At 33.3% G+C, this 21,626-nt stretch overlaps 3 protein-coding genes across 6 annotated transcripts; 1 reads left to right on the forward strand and 2 right to left on the reverse strand.

Moving 5' to 3' along the window:
• Positions 1–4,637: 4,637 nt before the first annotated feature.
• On the forward strand, positions 4,638–6,417 carry LOC106767636. The gene has a single exon (XM_022777447.1). The coding sequence runs from the start codon at positions 5,096–5,098 to the stop codon at positions 5,852–5,854; it is 759 nt and encodes a 252-aa protein (XP_022633168.1). The 5' UTR covers positions 4,638–5,095; the 3' UTR covers positions 5,855–6,417.
• A 2,168-nt stretch (positions 6,418–8,585) lies between these two features.
• On the reverse strand, positions 8,586–10,807 carry LOC106766618. Of its 2 annotated transcripts, XM_014651338.2 has the most exons (3): positions 9,837–10,806; positions 8,978–9,050; positions 8,586–8,906 (listed from the first exon to the last, which is right to left on the reverse strand). In XM_014651338.2, exons 1-2 carry the CDS (start codon positions 10,332–10,334, stop codon positions 8,979–8,981), a joined length of 570 nt encoding a protein of 189 aa, XP_014506824.1. In that variant the 5' UTR covers positions 10,335–10,806; the 3' UTR covers positions 8,586–8,906; position 8,978. The 2 variants fall into 2 exon arrangements, with proteins under 2 accessions (XP_014506824.1, XP_022639086.1); XM_022783365.1 differs by having other exon boundaries at positions 8,586–9,050; positions 9,837–10,807.
• A 1,213-nt stretch (positions 10,808–12,020) lies between these two features.
• Positions 12,021–21,527, reverse strand: LOC106770404 (zinc finger protein BRUTUS). 3 transcript variants are annotated; one of them, XR_002668560.1, is made up of 15 exons: positions 20,917–21,527; positions 19,846–20,055; positions 19,414–19,608; positions 18,932–19,287; positions 17,584–17,812; positions 17,086–17,254; positions 15,750–16,985; positions 15,495–15,666; positions 15,151–15,369; positions 14,941–15,078; positions 13,472–13,706; positions 13,249–13,308; positions 12,874–12,942; positions 12,689–12,760; positions 12,496–12,565 (listed from the first exon to the last, which is right to left on the reverse strand). XR_002668560.1 is itself a non-coding variant. In XM_014656218.2 (14 exons), the coding sequence occupies exons 1-14, from the start codon at positions 21,217–21,219 to the stop codon at positions 12,434–12,436; spliced, it is 3,726 nt and encodes a 1,241-aa protein (XP_014511704.1). In that variant the 5' UTR covers positions 21,220–21,527; the 3' UTR covers positions 12,021–12,433. The 3 variants fall into 3 exon arrangements, 2 of the variants coding, with proteins under 2 accessions (XP_014511704.1, XP_022639097.1); XM_014656218.2 differs by lacking the exon at positions 12,874–12,942 and having other exon boundaries at positions 12,021–12,565; XM_022783376.1 differs by lacking the exons at positions 12,496–12,565; positions 12,689–12,760; positions 12,874–12,942; positions 13,249–13,308; positions 13,472–13,706 and adding an exon at positions 13,962–14,158.
• Between the last annotated feature and the right edge of the window lie 99 nt (positions 21,528–21,626).

Below are 21,626 nucleotides of genomic sequence, written 5' to 3' on the forward strand. Positions count from 1 at the left end.
TATTAAATAAGACAGTTAATTCCAGGGTAAAAATTAAATACTGAATATTTATAAATTTAAATTTATATAGGAATATCTATAATACTTTGATTTTGGTACGGAGATGTCGGGTTTCGCTTTCTGATCCAAACTCCATGTCCTTAAAGTTTATACCAGTCAGATTCGGATACAGATCTTTCTATTCATTCCTGTCTAATCCACCCAATTTGTTTTTTTTAAATTATACATTTATTTTTAATTTTTAATTTTCCCTGTCTTTGAATTATGTTTTCTTAAATGAGCATACGATAAAAAAAGTAATATTGTAGTAAATTGTCCAATTATAAAACGAAACTTGTACTTTCATCTCATTAATTTACATTTTCATAAATAGATTATAATTTTTGAGATAAAATTAAGTAGTAATATGAATATTGTATATTCAGCTAATCTAATAAGTTAATTAATCAGATACAAAATTTAAGTTATATTATATTAATTAAATTAGATTTCAACCTAATTCGATTTATGCTCATTCCTACTTTTGTTGATGCACACAATGAGTGCATCCAAACAATTGAATATTGAATTCGTCTTTGCCACTTTCAACAAAAAGAGAAATATGGAGAAGAAAATTATAGTGACAACGGAAAAAGGAAGAAATCAAAGAGTATAGAGATTTCAAACATTTGAGTGAAATTAGTAAACCAATGTAATGTTTATAAATCTTATTACACACACAAAAATTGACTCTATAAAATAATTTAATAGAATTTGTATATTTTTAATGTCAGAAGACTTTTCAAAGTTGTAAAAATCCTTGTACCATCAACTTTTGACACTCTTCAAAAGAGGTTTGGTGCCAATTAATACATATATGCTTTTCAAAATCGATTCTAACATTTTTAAATCACTCACAATCAATTAATATAACCAATGCAATTGATTTCAAACCATCACAATCACACAGAATCAATTCCAGCGCTACTATAATCGATTCTATTGCCTCAAAAATACATCTAGACTTGATTTCAATTTTTTATTTATTTATCCAAAATCGATCAAGTAACACAAAATCAATTCCAATCTTTTGAAAATACATCCAGAATCGATTACAGTCTTTTGAAAATACATCAGAGATCCAAGTCTTCTTCTAGCATAATCGATTTCATGAGGAACAAAATCAATTCTCTCCACTTTTCTTCTTCTCGAAACCTATGTATATGTGAGGACAACATAGTCTTTTCATTTTGCATGAATCGATAATCCAAATGACAGTGCATATTAATGAGCAGCAGCATCGCCACCTACATAGGTGAATTATTATTCTACCCGAATGATCGATTTGCCTTATATCCAATAAAGCAATAAGAGCAAAGTCTGTATATGAGTTTGTGAACTATGATGAGAATAGGTCCAAGTCAGAGTCTAATGTTGATGTCATTTATATACTTCATATCATACTTTTGGTTACTTTCCATTGCATCTTTTCTTCCACCAAACAACTGTTTCTGGTTATGCCATTTCTTGACCAAGAAGAGATGCTTTGGGGGTCCTTCAAATAATGTTTAGGGTAGGGTCCCATGTTGTGCCCTTCAAGGACTCTTTTGTCTTCAACTTTATCATCTTATTCATTCTTCCATTTTCGGACATTACTCACATGCTAACTTCACTAACTAAATGGGATTTTTCTTTTGTGTGGTGGAGACTTTGTCTCCTCCATTCTCATATCTCACCCCCACAACCCATCCCTTATAGAGTCTACATGCCCATCAAGGCCTAAATAACCTATATTATTTTTTATCTTAATTTTTTTTTAAATGATATCAATTAAAGTTACACATATTGATGATCTAATGTGAATTCAATTATGAAAAATATATTCATAGTCTTTAAAAGTGAGATTAAGTCTTATATTAGTTAAAAATGAGATATTTAAGTAGGAAAATGATATTTTAACACCATTTTGACACTGCACACGTGTTAAAATATTATTGGACGATTTTAAATTAAAAAAGTTGAGGCATGGATATATTTGGAAGAGAAAAACCAAAGTTTGTTTTTTTAATTTGAAATTGTCCAACCACATTTTGATACGTGTGCAGTGTTAAAATGATGTCAAAAAATGGTGTTAAAATATCATTTTCCATTTAAGTATCTTATAAAGAAAACCATTTATTAAAAGAAAACCATATTTTGACATGTATATAGTGTCAAAAATTGGTGTCAAAATATCATTTTTCTTTGAAAATATATGTTTACCATATTTCTTATGAACTCACTTTCTAAAAGGATTTAACTACTTATACAAAAGATAATTTTGAACGAACGAGTTTCTGTAAAAAATATTTATCATGCAAACTTTCAAAACAATTGATTCTTTGATTTGTTGATAGCATTTTATTTGTATACCAACATTTTGCCATTGATGGAAGGAAGGTGTGGATCTTTTGGAAATATAACATTGCCGGCCTTTTAATATTTAGGCTAAAAACAATAAGAAAAGTCTCTCTCATTCATTTATCAAACCAATTCACCAAGCAAAAGTGATAGACAACATGTCACATACACTTACATTTGTCAAACTACACTTCAATGTCACATTTTCAGAACATGGCAAGATTGTACATCGCGTTATAGTTTTTATAGTTAGGTGGTATTATCTCTTAGCATGCTAATAAGGTACTAACATCATGTGAAATTTATGCAAATATTAGTCATTAGTTTTCTTGAGAAAGATTTATTGAAAAAATTTAGTACACGTGTGACTGTTTAGTTATATCACCGAGCAACCAATCTATCTTCTCATATGAGCTATTTTTGTGATTGTATGGTTAGAAAACAAAGTTGTACATAAATTGTAAAGTGTGGATACTACTAATTAGATCATTATTAAGCATATTCTAAAATTTATAAATATAAGTAAGAGTTAAAGAAAGAAATTATTGCATTTAATATATAATTAATATTTGACTAGTCGAAGTTTTACTGACTTAATATTAGAGTATCTTTTTTATGTAATTTTTCAAAAATGAATAAACAATATTTACAAATGTTAACTTAAAGATTTAGAATTGACGATTAAACTTAGACAGTTGACCTTTAACTGATACCTAAAATATTTAGTAATAATAAGATTTAAGTTAAATTTATGTAAGAGATTTTATATAATATTTAATAAAAATATATTCATATATATTTAAAATTTTCATTTTTATTTATGTAAAATTTTATATTTAACACTTGAATAGTGAAAACAAATAAATATAACATTTTTGTTTAAGCAACTTTTCTTATCTATTGTTGTTTTAATTTGCATTATTTACAAGTTATAGAAAAGACCCAAATTTCAAAGGTTTTGAACTAAGGAAAGTTGATTAATTAGTTGTATTAGTTTATTTCATTGAAACCCTAACTTGATCATGTTTCAACAAATCAAGCAGATTCTTCTTTACTTTTAAAGTTAACGATCATAATTGCTGCCTTAAAATTGATGATAAGAGGCAAGACGATAGAAATTAGGGTTATGTTGTTGGACTTTGAGTTTCTCACTTTCTCACGTACTTATTACAACTAATTTTTCCTCTATACACCCTTTTTCAATGAAGTTTTTGAAATATAAAAAATAAATAAATAAATGGTACGAGAAAGAAAAGGACAGCCGCTATAAATGTGATGTGAAATAAAATAATAAATTGCATTATGAGATGAAAATTATTTAGAAAAATAAGTGTCCGAAAAGAAAGAACATGACTTAAAAATAAGTGATACATATAATAACCGATGTATGTAAAATAAAAATAAAAACAAGAAAAATAAGTTTCAAATTATACTATTTTTTTTTCAGTACTTTAGAATTTTTTTTTAAAATAGGGTATTTAATAAATTACAAAATTGTGGTTTAGTTCTTGAAAAGAATGTTTATTTGCATGTTTAATTCTTTATACACCTATTCAGTAAGGTCATAAACAATTTAGATTTTATGTTGAGTTTTTCTATACTATTTATTTGCTATATTTTTGAAATAAATTTATGGATATTAATTTTGTAAAGAAATTGGCATACCAACATCATTATATTTTTAATACTCAGATCCAGTTAAAAATAGTTAGAATAGGTTCTAATCTGATTTTAAAACTATATTAGAAGTGAGGTTAGACCTAACACAATTTCACTTGTAAGATGAGATTTACACTTCATTTATATATCATAAATTTACCTTATTTTTAGTCTCGTGAGACTTTCAACACTCCATAAAAAAGATAAAAAAGATGACAAATAAAAACTAGCAGATTCTGGACTCGAACACTGTATGTACAATTCAACCAAAAAAGGTTGCAGTTGAATCTGCCCAAATCATTTGATCGTTTAATCCCTTTTTCATTTTGTTATACAACATGGTCATGAACAAAAGTGTACTTTGTTAAAAGAAATCATCCTCATTATAAGAAACAAAAATGTGATGAAAGATGAACATAATCGTGATTGGAATGTGTATTTGGCAGAACCTTTCTTTCTGATTGGTTTCTGATAGCATACTTGTTTAAATTAGAGATGAGACAAGCTCCCTTTATCTTATATATATAATATGATATAATAAGGGAAAAAGAACAAAAGGCTTAATCAGTGGTTAGAATGAGAAACTCGAAAGTCTATATCTTACAGATCAAGTCTTGTAGGTTGGCTGTTTTATAGACAAAGACTCCAAACATTATTCCTTCAATTCAGCAGAATTACATTGTGATTGGAGTCACTTTCCTCTAATCAAGCATCATCTTTACTCATTTTATACACTTAAACATCTTTTACAATTCCAATTTCTCACACATTTCTCTTTCTCCTTTGTTTCTATTCTCCAACAGTAATAGACAAAATCTTCTATGATCTTCCAACTTACACACAATCTTTCAACTCCATGAAACTTCAATAAATGTTCATCAGACTCCCTTTCTTTTTGTATCACTGTATATCAGAAAGACTATCAAAAGTGTTCTTTCTTTATCTTCCTTTCTGTTCTCAACTTCTGAATAAAAAACAACCATATATTTTCAGTCCTTAAAACCATTTTGTTTTGCTGTTTGCTCCCAATTCTGTTTGCATCTTTTTGTGTGTTGTCATGTGCTCAGAAACAACTCCACCTCGTCTCTCTTTCTCTCATGATCTCTCCGAACTACATGTTTCACCGATGAAACAAGATGTTAAATTGTTGCATGACTCAAATTCTGATTTTGAGTTCAACACTTGCAGCAGCAGCCTCGCGTTTGAATCATCTTCGGCAGATGAACTTTTCTCTAATGGGGTGATCCTTCCTATTCAGATGCAACACAAAACCACTGCAAGAAAACTCACTCATCATTTGGAACATCCTCAAACAACAAACACAACAAACACAACAAACACAACAAAACTCCCTCCTCGTCCTTGTGCCTCGAGTGTCGACAAAGTGAAGAAAGAAACCATTAGAGAACTCCTAGATGTGACTCCTGATCATGAGAAGAAGCCTCACTCAAAGTCTTTCTGGGGATTCAACAGAAGTAAGAGTCTCAATCGTGATACAAAGAAGAACTTGACATGCTCTATATCTCTTTTGTCAAGAAGCAATTCAACAGGTTCAGTGGAAAATCCAAAGAGAGTGAGTTCAAACAAGCATTCTTCTTCAGCAGCTAAATCATCATCATATTCATATTCTTCCTTAAATATGCCTCCTTTGCAGAAATCTCCTTCAGGTAAGGGTTATGGAGGGTATTATCCCAACGGGCTTAGGATTAATCCTGTGTTGAACGTACCAACTCCTTGTGTTTCAAAGGGAAGTTCAAATCTCTTCAGTTTGGGTTCATTTTTACGCGTTGGGAAGGTTAAGAAGAGCAAGAAGTGATTCTCTCTTGTGTTTTCATCATCATCATCATCATCATAGTCATGTCATGAAATCATCTTGGTTGATTTTTTTTTTTTATCATAGCCATCTTTGCTATGATCAGACAAAGAAAGTGAGAATTAATAAAAGGCTAATTACTTAGTCGCATGATAATCAATGAAGTTGATTAAGCTATATGAAGATAATGATTAAATATCAGTATTAGAAACTGAAATAATATATTGTAACAGATCATGGATCGAATTTAGATTCTCTGTTACTCTGATGTGTTGTATTGTACCTTTAAAATACATTATCAACACTAATTTTGATGTTTTAAAATATATTAAAATGTATTTTGATGGATCTTGTGGATGGCATGGCCATAAGAGGGTGTCCATCTTGGGAGACATAACAATGGGAATTTGTCTTATTTTGTTTTCTTCTGTGATTCCTCCCAACTTCTAAATATGGAACTTTTTCCTTTGGGTGTTGATTCAGATAAGCACTGGTTTTTGATTTGAGTAATATTTCCTCATCCATTTAACTAACATTTTGTCTCTAATTGCAAATGTATGACAACTGTGGTGACAGTTTCATGGGAAAGCAAACAAATCATTGATGAAACATTGTGGAAAATTTGGTTTCTGAATTGGCTTTTTCCCCAGCTCACCTAATCATCCTAATCCTTTTTGTTTATCCAACAAGACACAATTTTTTCTCAGATTTGATGTATTTCACATGCAAATGTACTGAACTCTTCATGTTTTCTGTATTGGGCAATCGAATTCTTGTCCAAAATTCTTTCTTTGAATCCAGTTGGAGAGGTTTCACCAGTTTTCTGGTAGTTGAACTTCTAATGAACTTTTTTTCACATTAGAAAAAGCTTAAAGTTTCAGAAATGCACCCTCATAATTCTTGGTGGTTTAGAAATATTATATATTTACTTTTACAAGAAACTTCTATTCATTTACTTTTCTTTTTCCATAATGTGCGGGGTTTGGATTCCCAGAATAATTACTAACATTCATCAATTTTGACCTTTGTAATGAAATTTTTTGGTGGTGCATTTGTAAAGGAAATTGAAGTCAACGGATTGGGGCATTCATGATTATATTAGGTAATAACAAACAAAGTGAATTATTAGGATAGTGGATATTAAATATATGTCAAGAATATATGAATTTAATTTGAGTTAGTTGATTTTGTGATTTTACAAATTTTAGTATATTGTTAACATAAAATAAAGATATGATATTGGATTACCAAGGAGTTTTCACATGTTTTTATATAATTACTCATACTAATAAACTTTTAATTCTTATACTAATTCAAATGGGGTAGATGTTGACGTTAGGTTCAAAAATCAAGAAGGATTGCTCACTTAAGTTAGTCAAAGTTAGATAGAAAAACATTGATCATAAGATTATTCTAGGATTACTTCAAATTTGAAATTGGTTATCTCTATCCTCCTAAACTTTTTAAAGTTCACCTTAATTTTAAATTGGTAATTTATATGCCTCCTAAACTTTATGGTTCCAAATACACATACTCTATCAAACTTTTTTTTTTTCTAAAAACACTAGATATTAAATTTAGTGATTTAATAATTGGACTGGAATTTTTTTTTAATAAAGCAAGTTCATTGGTTAATTTATTTTATCACAGAACATTTCCAACATAAATAATTGGTGACTGTGTGTTAAAAAACATGTTTTTTAGTTTACTCTAAATTTAGTAAAAAAAAAATTAATTAATCTATTATTTTGTCATGTCTTTAAGTGAAACACTACAAGTTATTATCCACAGATACCCAGCTTCATCAACATGATATATTTATTATATTTGGAAATTATATTTCTATTAAATAAATTCTACTTGTAATTCTTTATAATTAGGAACTAGAATACCCTTAAATATATTTACTTCAATTAAGTTGCATGGGTTGCTTTTAATCAATGCCCTTTTATGGGTTTTCTTCATTAATATTAGTATTAGTATATACTAATGGAATTCATGTTTTATCAATTTTTAAAACGATTAACCATATTTAAGATAAATTAAATGCGGATAAAGAATTGAAGTCTGAATATATAATCACTGAATTGTTACAGACAAAGATGTTCAATATTCATTAGTGTTAATTAATTATAAGATCTGTCAGAATTCAGATGCTGCCTTACTCGGATGGTCACAAACTTCATAATTTCTCATCTATTCAATTTGGCAAGTTCAATACCAACTAGACCATCCAATGCTTGCAGCTATTAAACATGAAATCTATCAAATGAAAGAATCAAGAATTTAACAGAAGAACTCTGATTTAGCATGTACTTGAATTGCTTGATAACGACAGTGACAAATGCTGTTTAAGTTACAACTATTTTTCAGTGAGTTCATTCATGTGTTCTGGAGTTGCATATGGCTTCAATGGTCACAAACTTGTGTTCAAGGTTAAGTGAAAAGAATTGGAAATTTAGCAACAGAAGTGGATTATTTCGTCATATATTATAACTTATAAATCTTTCAGTTGGCATATTCCTTTCAACAAAACCATGCCATTGTATTAATATTTACAGAAAGATTAGGCTCAATAAATTTTACCACCGACACCATTGGAAATTCTGCTAAAGTGAATATTGAACTTGCTCTGTCATGGATGAACAAAAACTGTAACAGCTCCAGCATTTGAGCAAAAATGAACTATTTACCACAATAAACCAAAAGGACTTTTCACTATTGCAATGAGTAATGATGGATGATATACACAACTGAGATGTTAAAAACTGTTTTGTCCAGGATAACATAATTCTAACAATAAAATGGTGAATAGATTATGTTCAAATAAGTGAAAACAAAGTTGATCCGTACAATCTGCTAGCTACAACATTCAGACAAGTACAACTGATTGCAAAATTCCAAATTTTCATGATTATTGAGTTACAAATTTCATTTACATAGATGATTTGGAATTTACCATTATTTATGTCACAACACATGGGAAGTCAGTGAGCTAAAATATTCGGGTCATCCATTCAGAATCAGAGCCATGTTTAGACATTCATTTCAGCTCCTGCACAGCACAACCATTAACAGCGTATGAATTCCAGTTGAAGACCAATTTGAACTATCACCAAATTTTACCTCATTCAGGAACATCAGCCACTTTGTATGACTCTGCACTGACCTCAGCCAGCCAAAAACCAGGAAAAAGTGTCTGCAATAAATTGAACCAGAAAAAACATTACAACACTGTAACAAATAGAAAAAACTCAACTAAAATACACTCTCATCCAATCAAACATTATAGTAAGTTTGCTGACTATTATATTATATCTTGTGACTTCCTTAAAACTCAGGTTTTCTCCATTATCATTCAATCACAGATTCACACGAATGTTGTAAGTGTTTCCGACCAGCCCTGGTCTCAGATTAATGACATCAAACATGTGTGTCCTGCAGAGGACCCCATTCTGACTTGGACATATTCACACATCGTTTGTGCATGCTAACTATCGTGCCGGTGGGGCCGTGATTTGCAGTAACTGCCAACGGTTGTTAACAGTTTTTCCTGCACATTCAGCTTGTATATAAGGCGCTCACTCACACCTTCTCGTTTGCATCTAACATTCATTCTCACTCTTTTCTTGCAGTTTCTGATATGTATTCAGCATTGTATATAAGGCATCCCATACCCAAAGTTCTTCTTTTCAACTTCTTTCACTGACATTCATCATACATAGCTAAATACCTTAAAAGTCGTTTAAACAGATCACCCAGTATGGTAAATTTGTTCTCTTTAAAATTATTACCTTAAAAGCCATGAACGATTTCTAATTGGTTCAACAACAGCATGAAACTTCTTAAAATGAAAATGAATTACATGCCTATTAAGCTAAGAAAAACCAGAAAACCATGAGAACCTGAAAACAAGATATCATTTCATAGACCACACAATCCAACCTCCAAATTGTTGCTAGTTAGTTTACTTGAATCAACTCACATTCAATTGCCTCTGCACAATCCTGGGCCTCTTCTTGGGCCTTCTGGGGGGCCTAGTTCCAGCCAAGGCCCAGAAATCCTGCTCCACCTCTTCCTTAGAAAGGGAAACAGAAAACTTAACTCTCTCATTCCCCGTCACCAGCATCTTCTTCTTCTCCTTCACCGGCCGCAAAGAACACCCCATGTCGAAAAACCTTCGCTCCTCTTCGTTCTGCGGTGCCTTGCACGCAGCTCTTCTCGTCCTCAAATTCCAAGGCATCATGGCATGGTTGGCCACGCCACTAGCTTCTTCTCCGAGTCCTCCCAAGAAAACGGCGTCGCCGTCGTTCATTTTGCGCTTGTTGGGGACTCGAACGACGCCGTTCTGGGGCGCGTCGAATCTCGAGGATCGGCGATCGAGGTCGGCGTTGACGCAGCGAAGTAACCGTTGGGTGCCCCATTTCAAACAGGGCAACGAGAAGTTGTGCAGTGGCTTCGATCTTTCGGGTCCCGTGGCCATCGACGAAACGATGATCACACTAAAGAAAAAACTGAACTTTTTTATTCCTCGTTGAGTTTTTCTTCTTCGTGTGTACCTGTGTGTCTGTGAAGTTTTATGGGGTTCTTTTTGTGTGTGGTGTGTTTCAAGCTGTTTTTTGGGAGGCTTGAGGAAGGAATGAATGGTGGGGTTGAATTTGAATTGAATTTGCAGAGAGAATGAAGGTTTGAATGATTTGAGAATTGAGAATTGAAGATGGAGAATGAGTTGGTTTGTTTGTTGTGTTATGTTATGTATGCATTATTATGATTATGAATATGAAAGGGTGAACGAATGACAGAGACAGACACAACACAGACACAAGAGAGAGAAGAGAGGCTCAGACCAGATTAAGATTATCGCTGCCTAAACTAATATTTTATTTATTTCATGTTTCTATTTAATCCAACTTGCCATTTATTTCATCTCCAATCTTTTTTTATGGTTTGGTTGGGACTGAATAAGCTTATATAATATTTTTTATATTAGTTTTAATTTTATTTTACATAGTTTAGGATAATTTTAGTTTTAACTTTTGGACTAATGCAATTTCTCATTTAAAGATTAACGACTTTAATTATATGTTTTTAGTTCCAATTATTATATATTTTTTTCATAACATGCGCTCTACAATTAGTGATATAGATTAAAATATTTCTATTTCAGCTTAAAATAAAATAAAAATAACATACACTTTATTTATGTTAATTAATGTGATAATATATGTCTATCGAGTGCAAAAAAAAAAGTAAAGTAATAAACATTTCAGAAGAAAAAATAAATAAAATATGAAAAGTTATAAATTAAAATATTAATGGTTCAAAAAATACTACAAGCTATTAAAAACGTTTTTTTTTTCATTAAATACTTCTGATATGATTAAACAACACGATTTTCAAACTAAAGAAAACAAAATTAATTGGAAATGCTTGCCTAAACTACTCTATTTTTATTTTTTTTAAAAAATGAATTGGTATTGTTTTAGAAATTAGCTATCTATGTGATTGCTATTAAAAATAAAAATGCATGCTTTCAATTAGCAGAATGAGACTTTTATTTTCTATGGTCATTTAGACAGAGAAAACAAAGAGAAGTAAATTGAAAAGAGAAAAGAAAGTTCTTTCCATTTTAAGCATGCAGAGTTGATGCTAAGGTTTCGTCAGCTTTATCATTTCTTATGTCAAATGAAAAGTTAAGATATACATTTCATGGCCCGAAGCAATCAGCCTCGAAATGCAACTTTATTTCTGATGAAAAGTTACCATTCCATTATTCAAATCTTAATCAAGCTATAAAAAAAGGACGGATGAGTTTGACCAAACTCGAGATGAAGCAGTTTCACAAGCAAACCAAACGAAACTGTTTTCATATGATAACTATTTTTTATCTGAATTCAACAGTTTACGTACGTTCTCTGTTTAGTACGATCACAATACATATGTTCCGTTTATATATTCTATTCACACTAAAGAAGTTTAGTATATTTTATCATTAGGTGCTTTTGAAAAGGAGATGTAAACTGCTATTCAAAAAAAATATCCGTTACAAGTGTTTGAAAGTATTAATATAACACCTAACACGTGATGACTACACTGAGATTTCAATTCGTCTGTGACTATCAAAATTGACAGTCACCACAGATCTGCTCAAAATGATATGCTGTTGTTATTAAGCTCCACAAAATCATTTGGTATATATATATATCCTCAGATTAAAAAAAAAATCTAACAGAATCTGACAGGACTGGATTAGTCTCCCTTCACCCAGGATTGGTGTAAGAAAAGCTAGTGTGCACTTGAATGAACTTTACCTAGAACTAGAACAAGCACAAAAGTGGAAAAGGTAATTAATCCAGAGCAAAAAATATGGATTTAAGCTTATCTATACATGACAACTATGGAATTCACTGGTGTTTCTATCTCCGGCTTACGAGAAGATGAGGTAACTCATGAGAGGCATCCGTGCAAGTGACTTGCATTGGTATAAAAGGGAATGTAACCAGTTTTCTGGTTGGGGGAAAATTGGATAGGCTATACAAATATTTACACATTCTGTACTTCCACAGCAAAAAGATAAGCAGGCTAATGGCAGCTAGAATTTGTTGCCTCACTCTTGATTACCCGGGTATTGTATGAGCCACAAGATCCACATTTGTGATATAGCCAGTGGAAGCGTGAAGTGCCCTTTCGGTCACAGTCATGGCAGAGTATATCCTGCGTCGGAATTATGAAAATGAGTACAAAAATAAGTTGACAAATAACCACGAAAAAGATTTTGAAAGGAAATTATGATCACAATGGACCAAATATATATTTATGAAGAGACGGAAGTAATACCTGATAGCGGTCCCTGTACTCTTCAGGAAGCTCCTCAGCAGCCAATAAAGCATCAAGCATACCGAAGTAAACCTGGGCAGATAAGAAACAGTTAAGTATTGCATGCCATGAATTTTTAAGCAATTCATTTTACACTTGAAAGTTCAATACACATGGCTTTTGACTTAATATTCATATCTCAATACCCAACCGAGAGTAGAAGTGAACCCACAAGAAATGGTTCCCAAAGCCCCAGCTCAAGCACACCTTAAACACTGAGAAAAGACAAAAATTAACTTTCTAGTTATCTCTTTAGTTTATCATACCGCAAAGACTATAAGGTACCGAGATTTAACATGTGCATTATAATTCTAATTTCTTTTTAATAAATCTGTTAATCAAGAGACAAAGGGATAGTATTTACGTTTACACTCTTCAGTCATCTTATATTCCTAATTGTGTGCCAACACATTCATAAAATGAAATTGTTAAGGATCAATAAATGTATAGAACTATATGTCTAAAAAACAAGTTTGCAGTATTCGACTTCATAGTAAATATATAAAAAAGAATATTCTTACCGCCATATCTCCCAATGATTTGCTGCAGATTGGACACGTGTAGTGGCTACAAGTGTATGCCTAACATTTTACAACAAAGTGTAAGATTGAATCCAAAGCCTTCTTTCAGACCACTTCATTCGAAGAAGAGACAAGACAAATGATGCAAATGCAGATTTTCTCTCACTTTTCTTTTTTCCTTTCAAGTCTGCCATTACTTAACCCTCAAATGAACACAACATACCTGAAAGCAAGATGAATGCATGTAATGCCCACATGGTAAAGCTCTCACTGTTGCGCTTGATGTGAACAAATCGTCACAGCAAATTGGACAGTTCATTTCTAAACCTTTCTCCAGGCACTTATGAGAGGCAGATTTTATCCCCAGGCAACAATTGCACTTCATACAATGAAAATAATCAATTCCAAGCCCTTGTCCAACACGGCATATATTGCAAAATGGGCAGTGATAAACATTCCTGAAAAAGAAGGATGCAAGGTTTACATCCAAAAAAGGTACAACAAAAGTTAAAATTAATAAACTACCAAAGCTGACAGACTATTAATTGATTGGATCGTATATGACATGCTTCCAAATGTGTCTTGCTAAGATAATCATATAACATTAAACATATCAATAATATGGAGAATTATCAACGGAAAAGAAAACGAATGTAACAACTTCTCCATCTCCCAATGTATATGCTAAAGAATACATGTTTTGCAAACCTGTCAGTACATTCTCCATATCTTTCCAAAAGAGATGATTTTGCTACTCCTACNAGTATGGATCCTTGCATTTATTTCAACCTTTTAATACGTCCTCAATGTTTTGTATATCTTTTTTTGTAACATGCATAACTTTTAAGATGTAGCTATTATAGAATGGAGGATTGGAACTGCAGATTGCCCATAAGTACAAAGTTGTGAACTGCAGATTGCCCGTAAGTACAAAGTTGTTATTCTGTGTCCCAATTTAATTAACTGTAATACTAAATGTATTTGGCTCACGTCATAGATCCCAAACACATCCAATGCAATAACTGAGACAAATAAGGGCATATCATTGGGATACTTCCCATTCAGGTCTTCCTTGGCATAATTCTTTCCAAAGGATTTATGACTAGTGTAAATCAATCAAAAACTGAAGGTACCCATGGGTCTTATGACAGTTATGGATGCAAGTTAAGACAATAAAGTTCTGGAGCATAATTGTTTTTAGATAGGCAAATGTTGTTATACTATTATTTGTACCCGATTTTAAAATTTATAATTTATTTATTATATTAATTTGAGATTATAACAATATAATTATAATTTAATATAAGTATTTTATTTTAAAAAATTAAATAATAATATTGTTAGCGAGAAACATAAATAATAAAAAGAGTACGTTGTGAAATAGTATAAGTTCAATCAAGAGAAGGATTAACTATTAACTAGGATTGTGCCAACTTCAGAAAGTAAGTTCCAACTACTAGCCTATTAATACCCAAGTATATAAAAGACAGTAAGAAGGAAAGAGCAGGCAAGGAGCTCATAGTTCACATGAAAGCTAGAATGATAATTGCAGCGGTGTGCTTTGGATATCATGGATTCTGTACTGGCCCCCTTTCTTAGGCCTATAACTAAGGCCTCTTTCTGTAACCAAACAACAAAAAAAGGAAACAGTTTTCTACTAAATATATCGATTTCTAAAGAACCAAGAAGTACCTTTCGTCATCGAAGAATTTGCAAATGTTGCAATAGTACTTTGCCATTGTTAGTCCATTACATGAAGGAGATATACATACAGACCCAACAGGCTGTATAGTCAGGCACTGCATGCACATCATTTCCATTGTTGCTTTTCTGCAATTATCAAACAGATATTAAGAAATACATCCCATTACTAAATGACTAGAAGTTCTGTGAAAAATGTACCTATCCATTGAGTGATCGCTCGCATTGTCATGACAAAATCTGCAAGTAAATAACTTGCCGCAACAAGCAGCTCGAAGCTTGCAATTTCGCTTATAGTGCTCACAACCAAATATATGTTTCTCTGGGTCCCGAAAAGATGGTGAGCATCCTTCTATTTGTTTACTGGACGATTCCCCAGATGGAGCCTTGGGTAACTTTTGTTGCGCAGCTATCCAGCGACTACAGTAAATAAATAGCTANTCAGTAAAANCTTGAAGACAATATGTAAATTGCTATGAAATGAACATGAAANTTATTATGTTATAACAATATAAAACAAGGGACTTCGAATAATTGGAACAAACCTAGTCATTAGATTCTGCACAAGATACGCCTTTCTCCTGGGATCAAGAGTTGAGTCACGATAGACCTTCCGGATTTCTGACTCAAGTTCATTCTGATTCATCCTGAAAATGTCTTTCCAACCTGGCTTGAACATCTGGTCATTCAGGTTCAAGCTTTCTTGGTAATCACCACCTAGTATAAAACCACAACATGTTATACTTTCGATATTCATTCTGCAATTTCTACTATACATAAACGAAACTCAGAATAAACACCTCTTTGAGAAGTGCTACGCTCTGAAGCTTCTGCCTGTGTTGTAGAAACAGGACTTTCTTTCAAGCATTCATTTAGCCATTCATTGAACATGGTGTTTTTGGTTGCCTGTTTCCATGTGTCCATCATTTTGCTCTGTTCATCCTCTGTAAGTGCAGAAGTTACCCATGGTAACATTGATTGGAGAACCTCAGCACCTGTAGTTCCAATTATCCGGCCAACTATCTTGTCTTGTTCTTCCACAGTGANATGTTTACCGAACAGTGGCCAAAGCTCAAGCTCTTCTCTAAAAATATGTTGATCTAGGGTTACTCTAATAGATTTGCACATCCCTTGAAGCTTAGTTGCAAGCTCATTGTACTTTTTCACATTATCCCTATCCTTGGCATCAGGAATTCCAAAACTATTTTCACTTAAATCTNCTGAGATATGGGTCCTCTGCAAGACTTCATGAAGGACAGAAAGTTCAGAAAGAACACGGGAAATATCTTCAAATAACTTTTCCTCCTGCTTATGATCCAGTGTGTAGGAATGGCTCACATTATGAAGTGCTTCTTTGGATTCAAGTGCAGGAAATACTATATCATCTTCTGCATTACTATGAGCTCTATATAAACCCCACAAAAGCCGGAATCTTCCACTANATTGCCGAATGATTNTTTCATCACCATCACAAAGCTTTCCAGATTCAATGTCCAAATACTCCAAGTCTTTNCGTATGGCTTTATGAAATTTAAATATGGTATCTATTGGTCTTTCTGTAGAGCCAACATCACATGAGCTGTTGTCAGTTTCCCATATGAAAAGACTAGAATTAATGGACGGAGCAGAAGTAGTGAAAGACAAAGAGCGTAAGGACTTGGTTGTAGTGAGTGAACCCAGCCCCAAATTGTTCCCGCTGACTCCTAATGCTGGCACACAACAAGACCGCGAACTGCAACATCGTTTCTGCATACTTTCACTTTCTGAAACTTCAGAGACATCTTCATTATGCACCTCCAATAGGTTTTGCTCGACTGATCTTTGTTGGGTCCCATCTGATTCAGCTAATAGTGAGCTATCTCTACCAGACAATGCAGAAGCAGGACAGGAAGATTGAACAATATTTTCTTCAATATCAGTAATTCTCTGGGCTGGACAGCAGCCTGACACACTAGAAGACAAACACAGACCATCTTTACGAGCCTTGCAAGCCCAACCACAGAACAGTGTGACTAAAGCAGAATCTATTGTTGGAGCTGGAATAAAATTGAAATATCGTCAAATATAGAAGACAACTAAATTTCTTAAAAAAATACTTTCTTTCAGCAAGAAGCAAAATAAAAATAGACAGATAACCTGCCAATTGCATGTTTTTCAAAAACATTTGTGCTTCATCTTCAGTTAATGAACTAGTCAACCATGGAAGGACACGCTCAATCAACTTTAATGGCATCATGCATAAGCTTTGATAGAGAAGTTCACGTTGCCTTTTGAAGCTAAAGTGCTTACGTGCAAGAGGAAGAACCTACAGAAATGAGGAATTAGGTACATTGAAAAAATACATTAACAAGTAGCTTGAAAAGGCTATTATTTTGGGAAATTCTTGCTATATATGCCAACTTTGGATTCAGAAGTACAGAACTCCCCTTCCTGTGTCATAAATGCTCATAGTTATCAACCTTTGATAAGCAATGGTGTAACTTCTGCACATAGGACAAAAATTCCCTCCCCCCCAAACCAATTTATTAATCATCCTATTGTAATATCAACATTTAACAATGCATTTCCTAACACATACACATCTCACCTCGGGAGCTCTTGAGAAAAATTATTTCAAGACAAATGAAGAATCACCTGAACTTCTTCATTATGGAAATGCCTCTGTATTGTTTCCAGTATATGATCAGCATGTGAACACAATGTTGAATAAAATTCAGTTTCTGAACTAGATGTTGCTCCTTCGCTTTGAATACTTTCAATTAAAGAACGGAAGTCATTAAATTGGCTTTCTTCTTCAGCATGCTCTTTACGGAAAGAAAATTTTCCATCTACTGCTGGAAAAATAACCTTGTCTTCAGCAATACTGCATCCATATAAAGAATCAATCAGCACTCCTTGCTGTACATTCTACAGCTACATAAATAGTGAAGCATAGAGAATATCATTTAAAAATGTAGCTGACCTTTGGTTTGACAGTCATTCTGTCACAATATACCATAGTAAGTCATAAGCTCCTCTCGTAAGTATTACTACAACCATATTCCATGACACCATATATCTTACCCATTCATTATAGTGGTCACAGACTTCTAACACTACATAAATAATGTAGTACAGAGGATAGCTTTAAGATAGCACCACACACTAATCTTTTATGATAATTGTTTTAGCAATCACAATAAAAATCACTTCAACCACATTCTATGATACCTTATTTCTCACCCATTCATTGTGGTTGTCATGTACTTCTAACACTACATAAGGAATGTAGTACAGAAAATGCTTTTAAGATAGTTAGGATAGATTAATCTTTTATGATAATTGTTATCAATCAACATGCTATCTGATGTTAAAATAAAACGGTCGCAAGAAGTTCCTCTGATAGAAAAATACTATATTGCATTCCATTAAAGTGTATTGAAAACTGTTATTTTACTCCTTTAAGATCGATGTTTTCCTTTTCTTATTCATTTAGTAATACTGATCTTATATAAAGCCAGCCCAGATACTGAGAATACATACACCGACTAACTTCCACAAGTGAAGACGTTGTTCACACAATTTGAACCTGGAACCTCAATGTCACAAGGTAGCAAGTTTCTCATTGTACTAAGGCTTTCCCTCTTGGTATTACTAATTAATTGCACATTTGACAAAGTTGCAGGAAGTGAGAAGTAACAAATGAATTCATGTATCAGCATCCCTAAAGGTTGTTGCACTTTTAATATATAAGTTGAAGAATTGAGGAGCAACAATTGATTTTTCTCTTATTTTTTCTTCTTTTCCTCCATGAGAAGTGAGTTCAAAAATTCAAAGCATAGGGATCCAAGACAGTATAAAATTGAACAGGGTAATCGTGAACACTAAATTTAGTTGAAAAACAAAAGATATAAGTCCTAAAAAGAAATCATATAAGAAAATTTTTAATTGAAGACAAGATGCTTCCGAGAGACAAAAGTGTAAAAAAAAATTAATATGATACCTGTGAAATATGCAAACTTCAGCGATGAATTGCAACCTTTCATTGAAAGCTGACAGGTTAGTAAAATCTCCAGAGAGTTGTATCTTTCTGGTCTGTACTGCTATCTCATTTAACTCTTTTTTTATCGCATTATGCCAGAACAATATTTCATCTATAGGATGTGTTGTGATGGTATCAGAAACATCTGTGAAACATGTAGAATATTTCCTTTTCCCAGTTGTTGTGGACTCACATGCACATTTTATTTTTCCATTCTGATGGCTAACAGGATTACTACTACATCGCACCTGAGAATGATCTACACGATTTTCAACTGTGTTACCACGACTTCTCCCTTCCATCCAGGTGAAAATAACCTTCAATAAGCAAGAATATAGTCAGATACATTACCATGAAAATCAAATATACAAAAGCTTGTTCAATGCATAAAGTAGCATTGGAAAGAAAAGAACAAAGATGTAAAACAGCACACAAAAGTACACCTTTTGAAGAAGTTTTTCCTCTGGAACTATCTTACTTAAGCACTTTCTCAAATCCTGAGATTCATCGGGTGATATAGATGTTGAGAGCCACGGAAGAAATTTAGTCATCATATTCACAGGAATACTACAGAGAAACTGCCAAACTAAAGATGCCTGTTCCTCGAGGGAGAACTTCTCAAGAAGCAGTGGAAATACCTGATATCATCCAACGAACAAAAATATCGTACACATCACTAATGGAACAAAATTTTTATATCTATAGCAAGTAGGATTCGGCTCCTGCCTAGAAATAAGAAAATAGTAAATAATAGACCTTTTAGTTTGTATGGAGGAAAATACAAAGTGCACCTTTATGATATCTCAAACATTGCATTTATCTCTTAATAAGAATTCAAGTGAAATCACGGAAAGAATTATACATCAAACTTATACCTGCTCCTCTTCCTTAGCCATGTGTTGACTAACTGATGTCTGCAGAGCTCCTGTGCAAGATGCTAATTCCTTTGGAAAACTTTCAACATTATGGACAGAAGAGTTTAAGAGCTCAAATAGATGTTCAAAAATTTCACTTTCACCCTGGTGTTCAAGGGAATATGTCTGTGCTACATTCTTTACCCGTATATCTAGAGCTGGGAATATCACCTACACTCGAGAACAGATTTTCCTCAGAATGCTTGAACACAGCAGATAAGTAGCCGAGATAAATCGATATTAGTAGAAAAATGGTATTGGTTTGAGCAAATGGTCCTCGTGAGAAAAATATAGCATACAGCCTTAAAATCACAAAAAGGAAGCCTTGGACTCTATCAAGAAGTCTATAGGATGTTCTCAAAAAGATAAACCAAACACAGTCACAGCATCTTCGTCCAAATAGTTAAAAAAAAAAAAAAAAAAAACATATATCACTTATACACACTAGAATGGAATTAATGTATTTGATGCTAGCTAATCGCTACTTGGAAACGACAATCATTAACCGTTATATAAAAGCTCAATTCAGTCATGAATCGTAATACATTCTCTTAAATCTAATAACAGCTATTTAGTGACAGCCGCATAGTTCAACCCCCAAATAATCATTATACATAGCTCAACAACCGTAGCGACATGAATGGTTTAACACTATTTGTAATGGTAATTAATTAACGTTCTTCGTAGAGGATAAAGAAAAAAGCAAAGGCGTTAGGAATCACATTCGGATTCCATAATCTACATACAATACACGTCTAAGTTCATGTTATTAAAATCAAAATGCGGAAAAAAAGTAACGAGAATAACAAAAAGACTATATATAATAATTATACACTAGAACAACACATGATGGTTCGATTTTAAAATACCTTTGCACTGAAACTGAAATTAAAGCTATCAAACACCAACCATCATTTTCAGTACCCTTCATTCCTCACGGAAACAAACTCGATTATTCGATCGAACAAGGACCGAAGAACAATCAAATTAAGAACAAAAAATAAGGAATAATAACGGTTCCGAAACTTGCACCTCATCTTCAGCATTGGAGTGGTGTCTGTACATCGATCTGAGGAAATGATAGCGTTGGAAGAGGGGCTGGATGTCTGAGCAATTTCCGGTGGCGAACGCCATCGCTAACCGGTGCAGCGCGTCGAGCTCGTTCCGAATCGCCTTGTGGAAGAACGAGAATATCAGAATTGGCGATTCCGACAGCGACAGGCCGAAACCGCCGCCGCCATTGGCGGAGGAATCCACCTTACTCACCGGATTCGACAGCACCGCCACTCCGCCGCCGCCGTCCATGTGCTGAAGCCCCGTCAGCGGCGTCGCCATACGCTTCTAATTTTTCCTCCTCCGTCGGGAAATTTTCTCGCGGCTCAATTTTCCGGGGAAAGTTCCCTCTCCCTAGGTTTGCGAGGCTTGTCGGCTTGGGGAGATTGGTTAGTTAGAAATGGAGTGTGCGCGTGAGCGCGCGTGAGGGAGAGAGAGAAAGGAGGATGGGTTATTTTGATTGCAGGAGTTAACAGTAACGTTTTTTTCTTTTTTTGTGTCGTTGCTGTTTCCTTCTATTCTAACTTCTCAGCGAGGAAGAAGGGGATGTTTGGTTAGTGCGATAAGATTAAGAAACCTGCGAGGTGGTGTATTCTGACTGACTGAGGTATATCACGATGTTTATATACCTGTGTCATGCCACGTGTCAAGAATTTGCCACGTAGGGTGCTGATGTCAAACGAGGGTTA

This window comes from Vigna radiata, chromosome 1 (assembly GCF_000741045.1).
Source record: "Vigna radiata var. radiata cultivar VC1973A chromosome 1, Vradiata_ver6, whole genome shotgun sequence".
Classification (NCBI taxonomy): domain Eukaryota; kingdom Viridiplantae; phylum Streptophyta; class Magnoliopsida; order Fabales; family Fabaceae; genus Vigna; species Vigna radiata.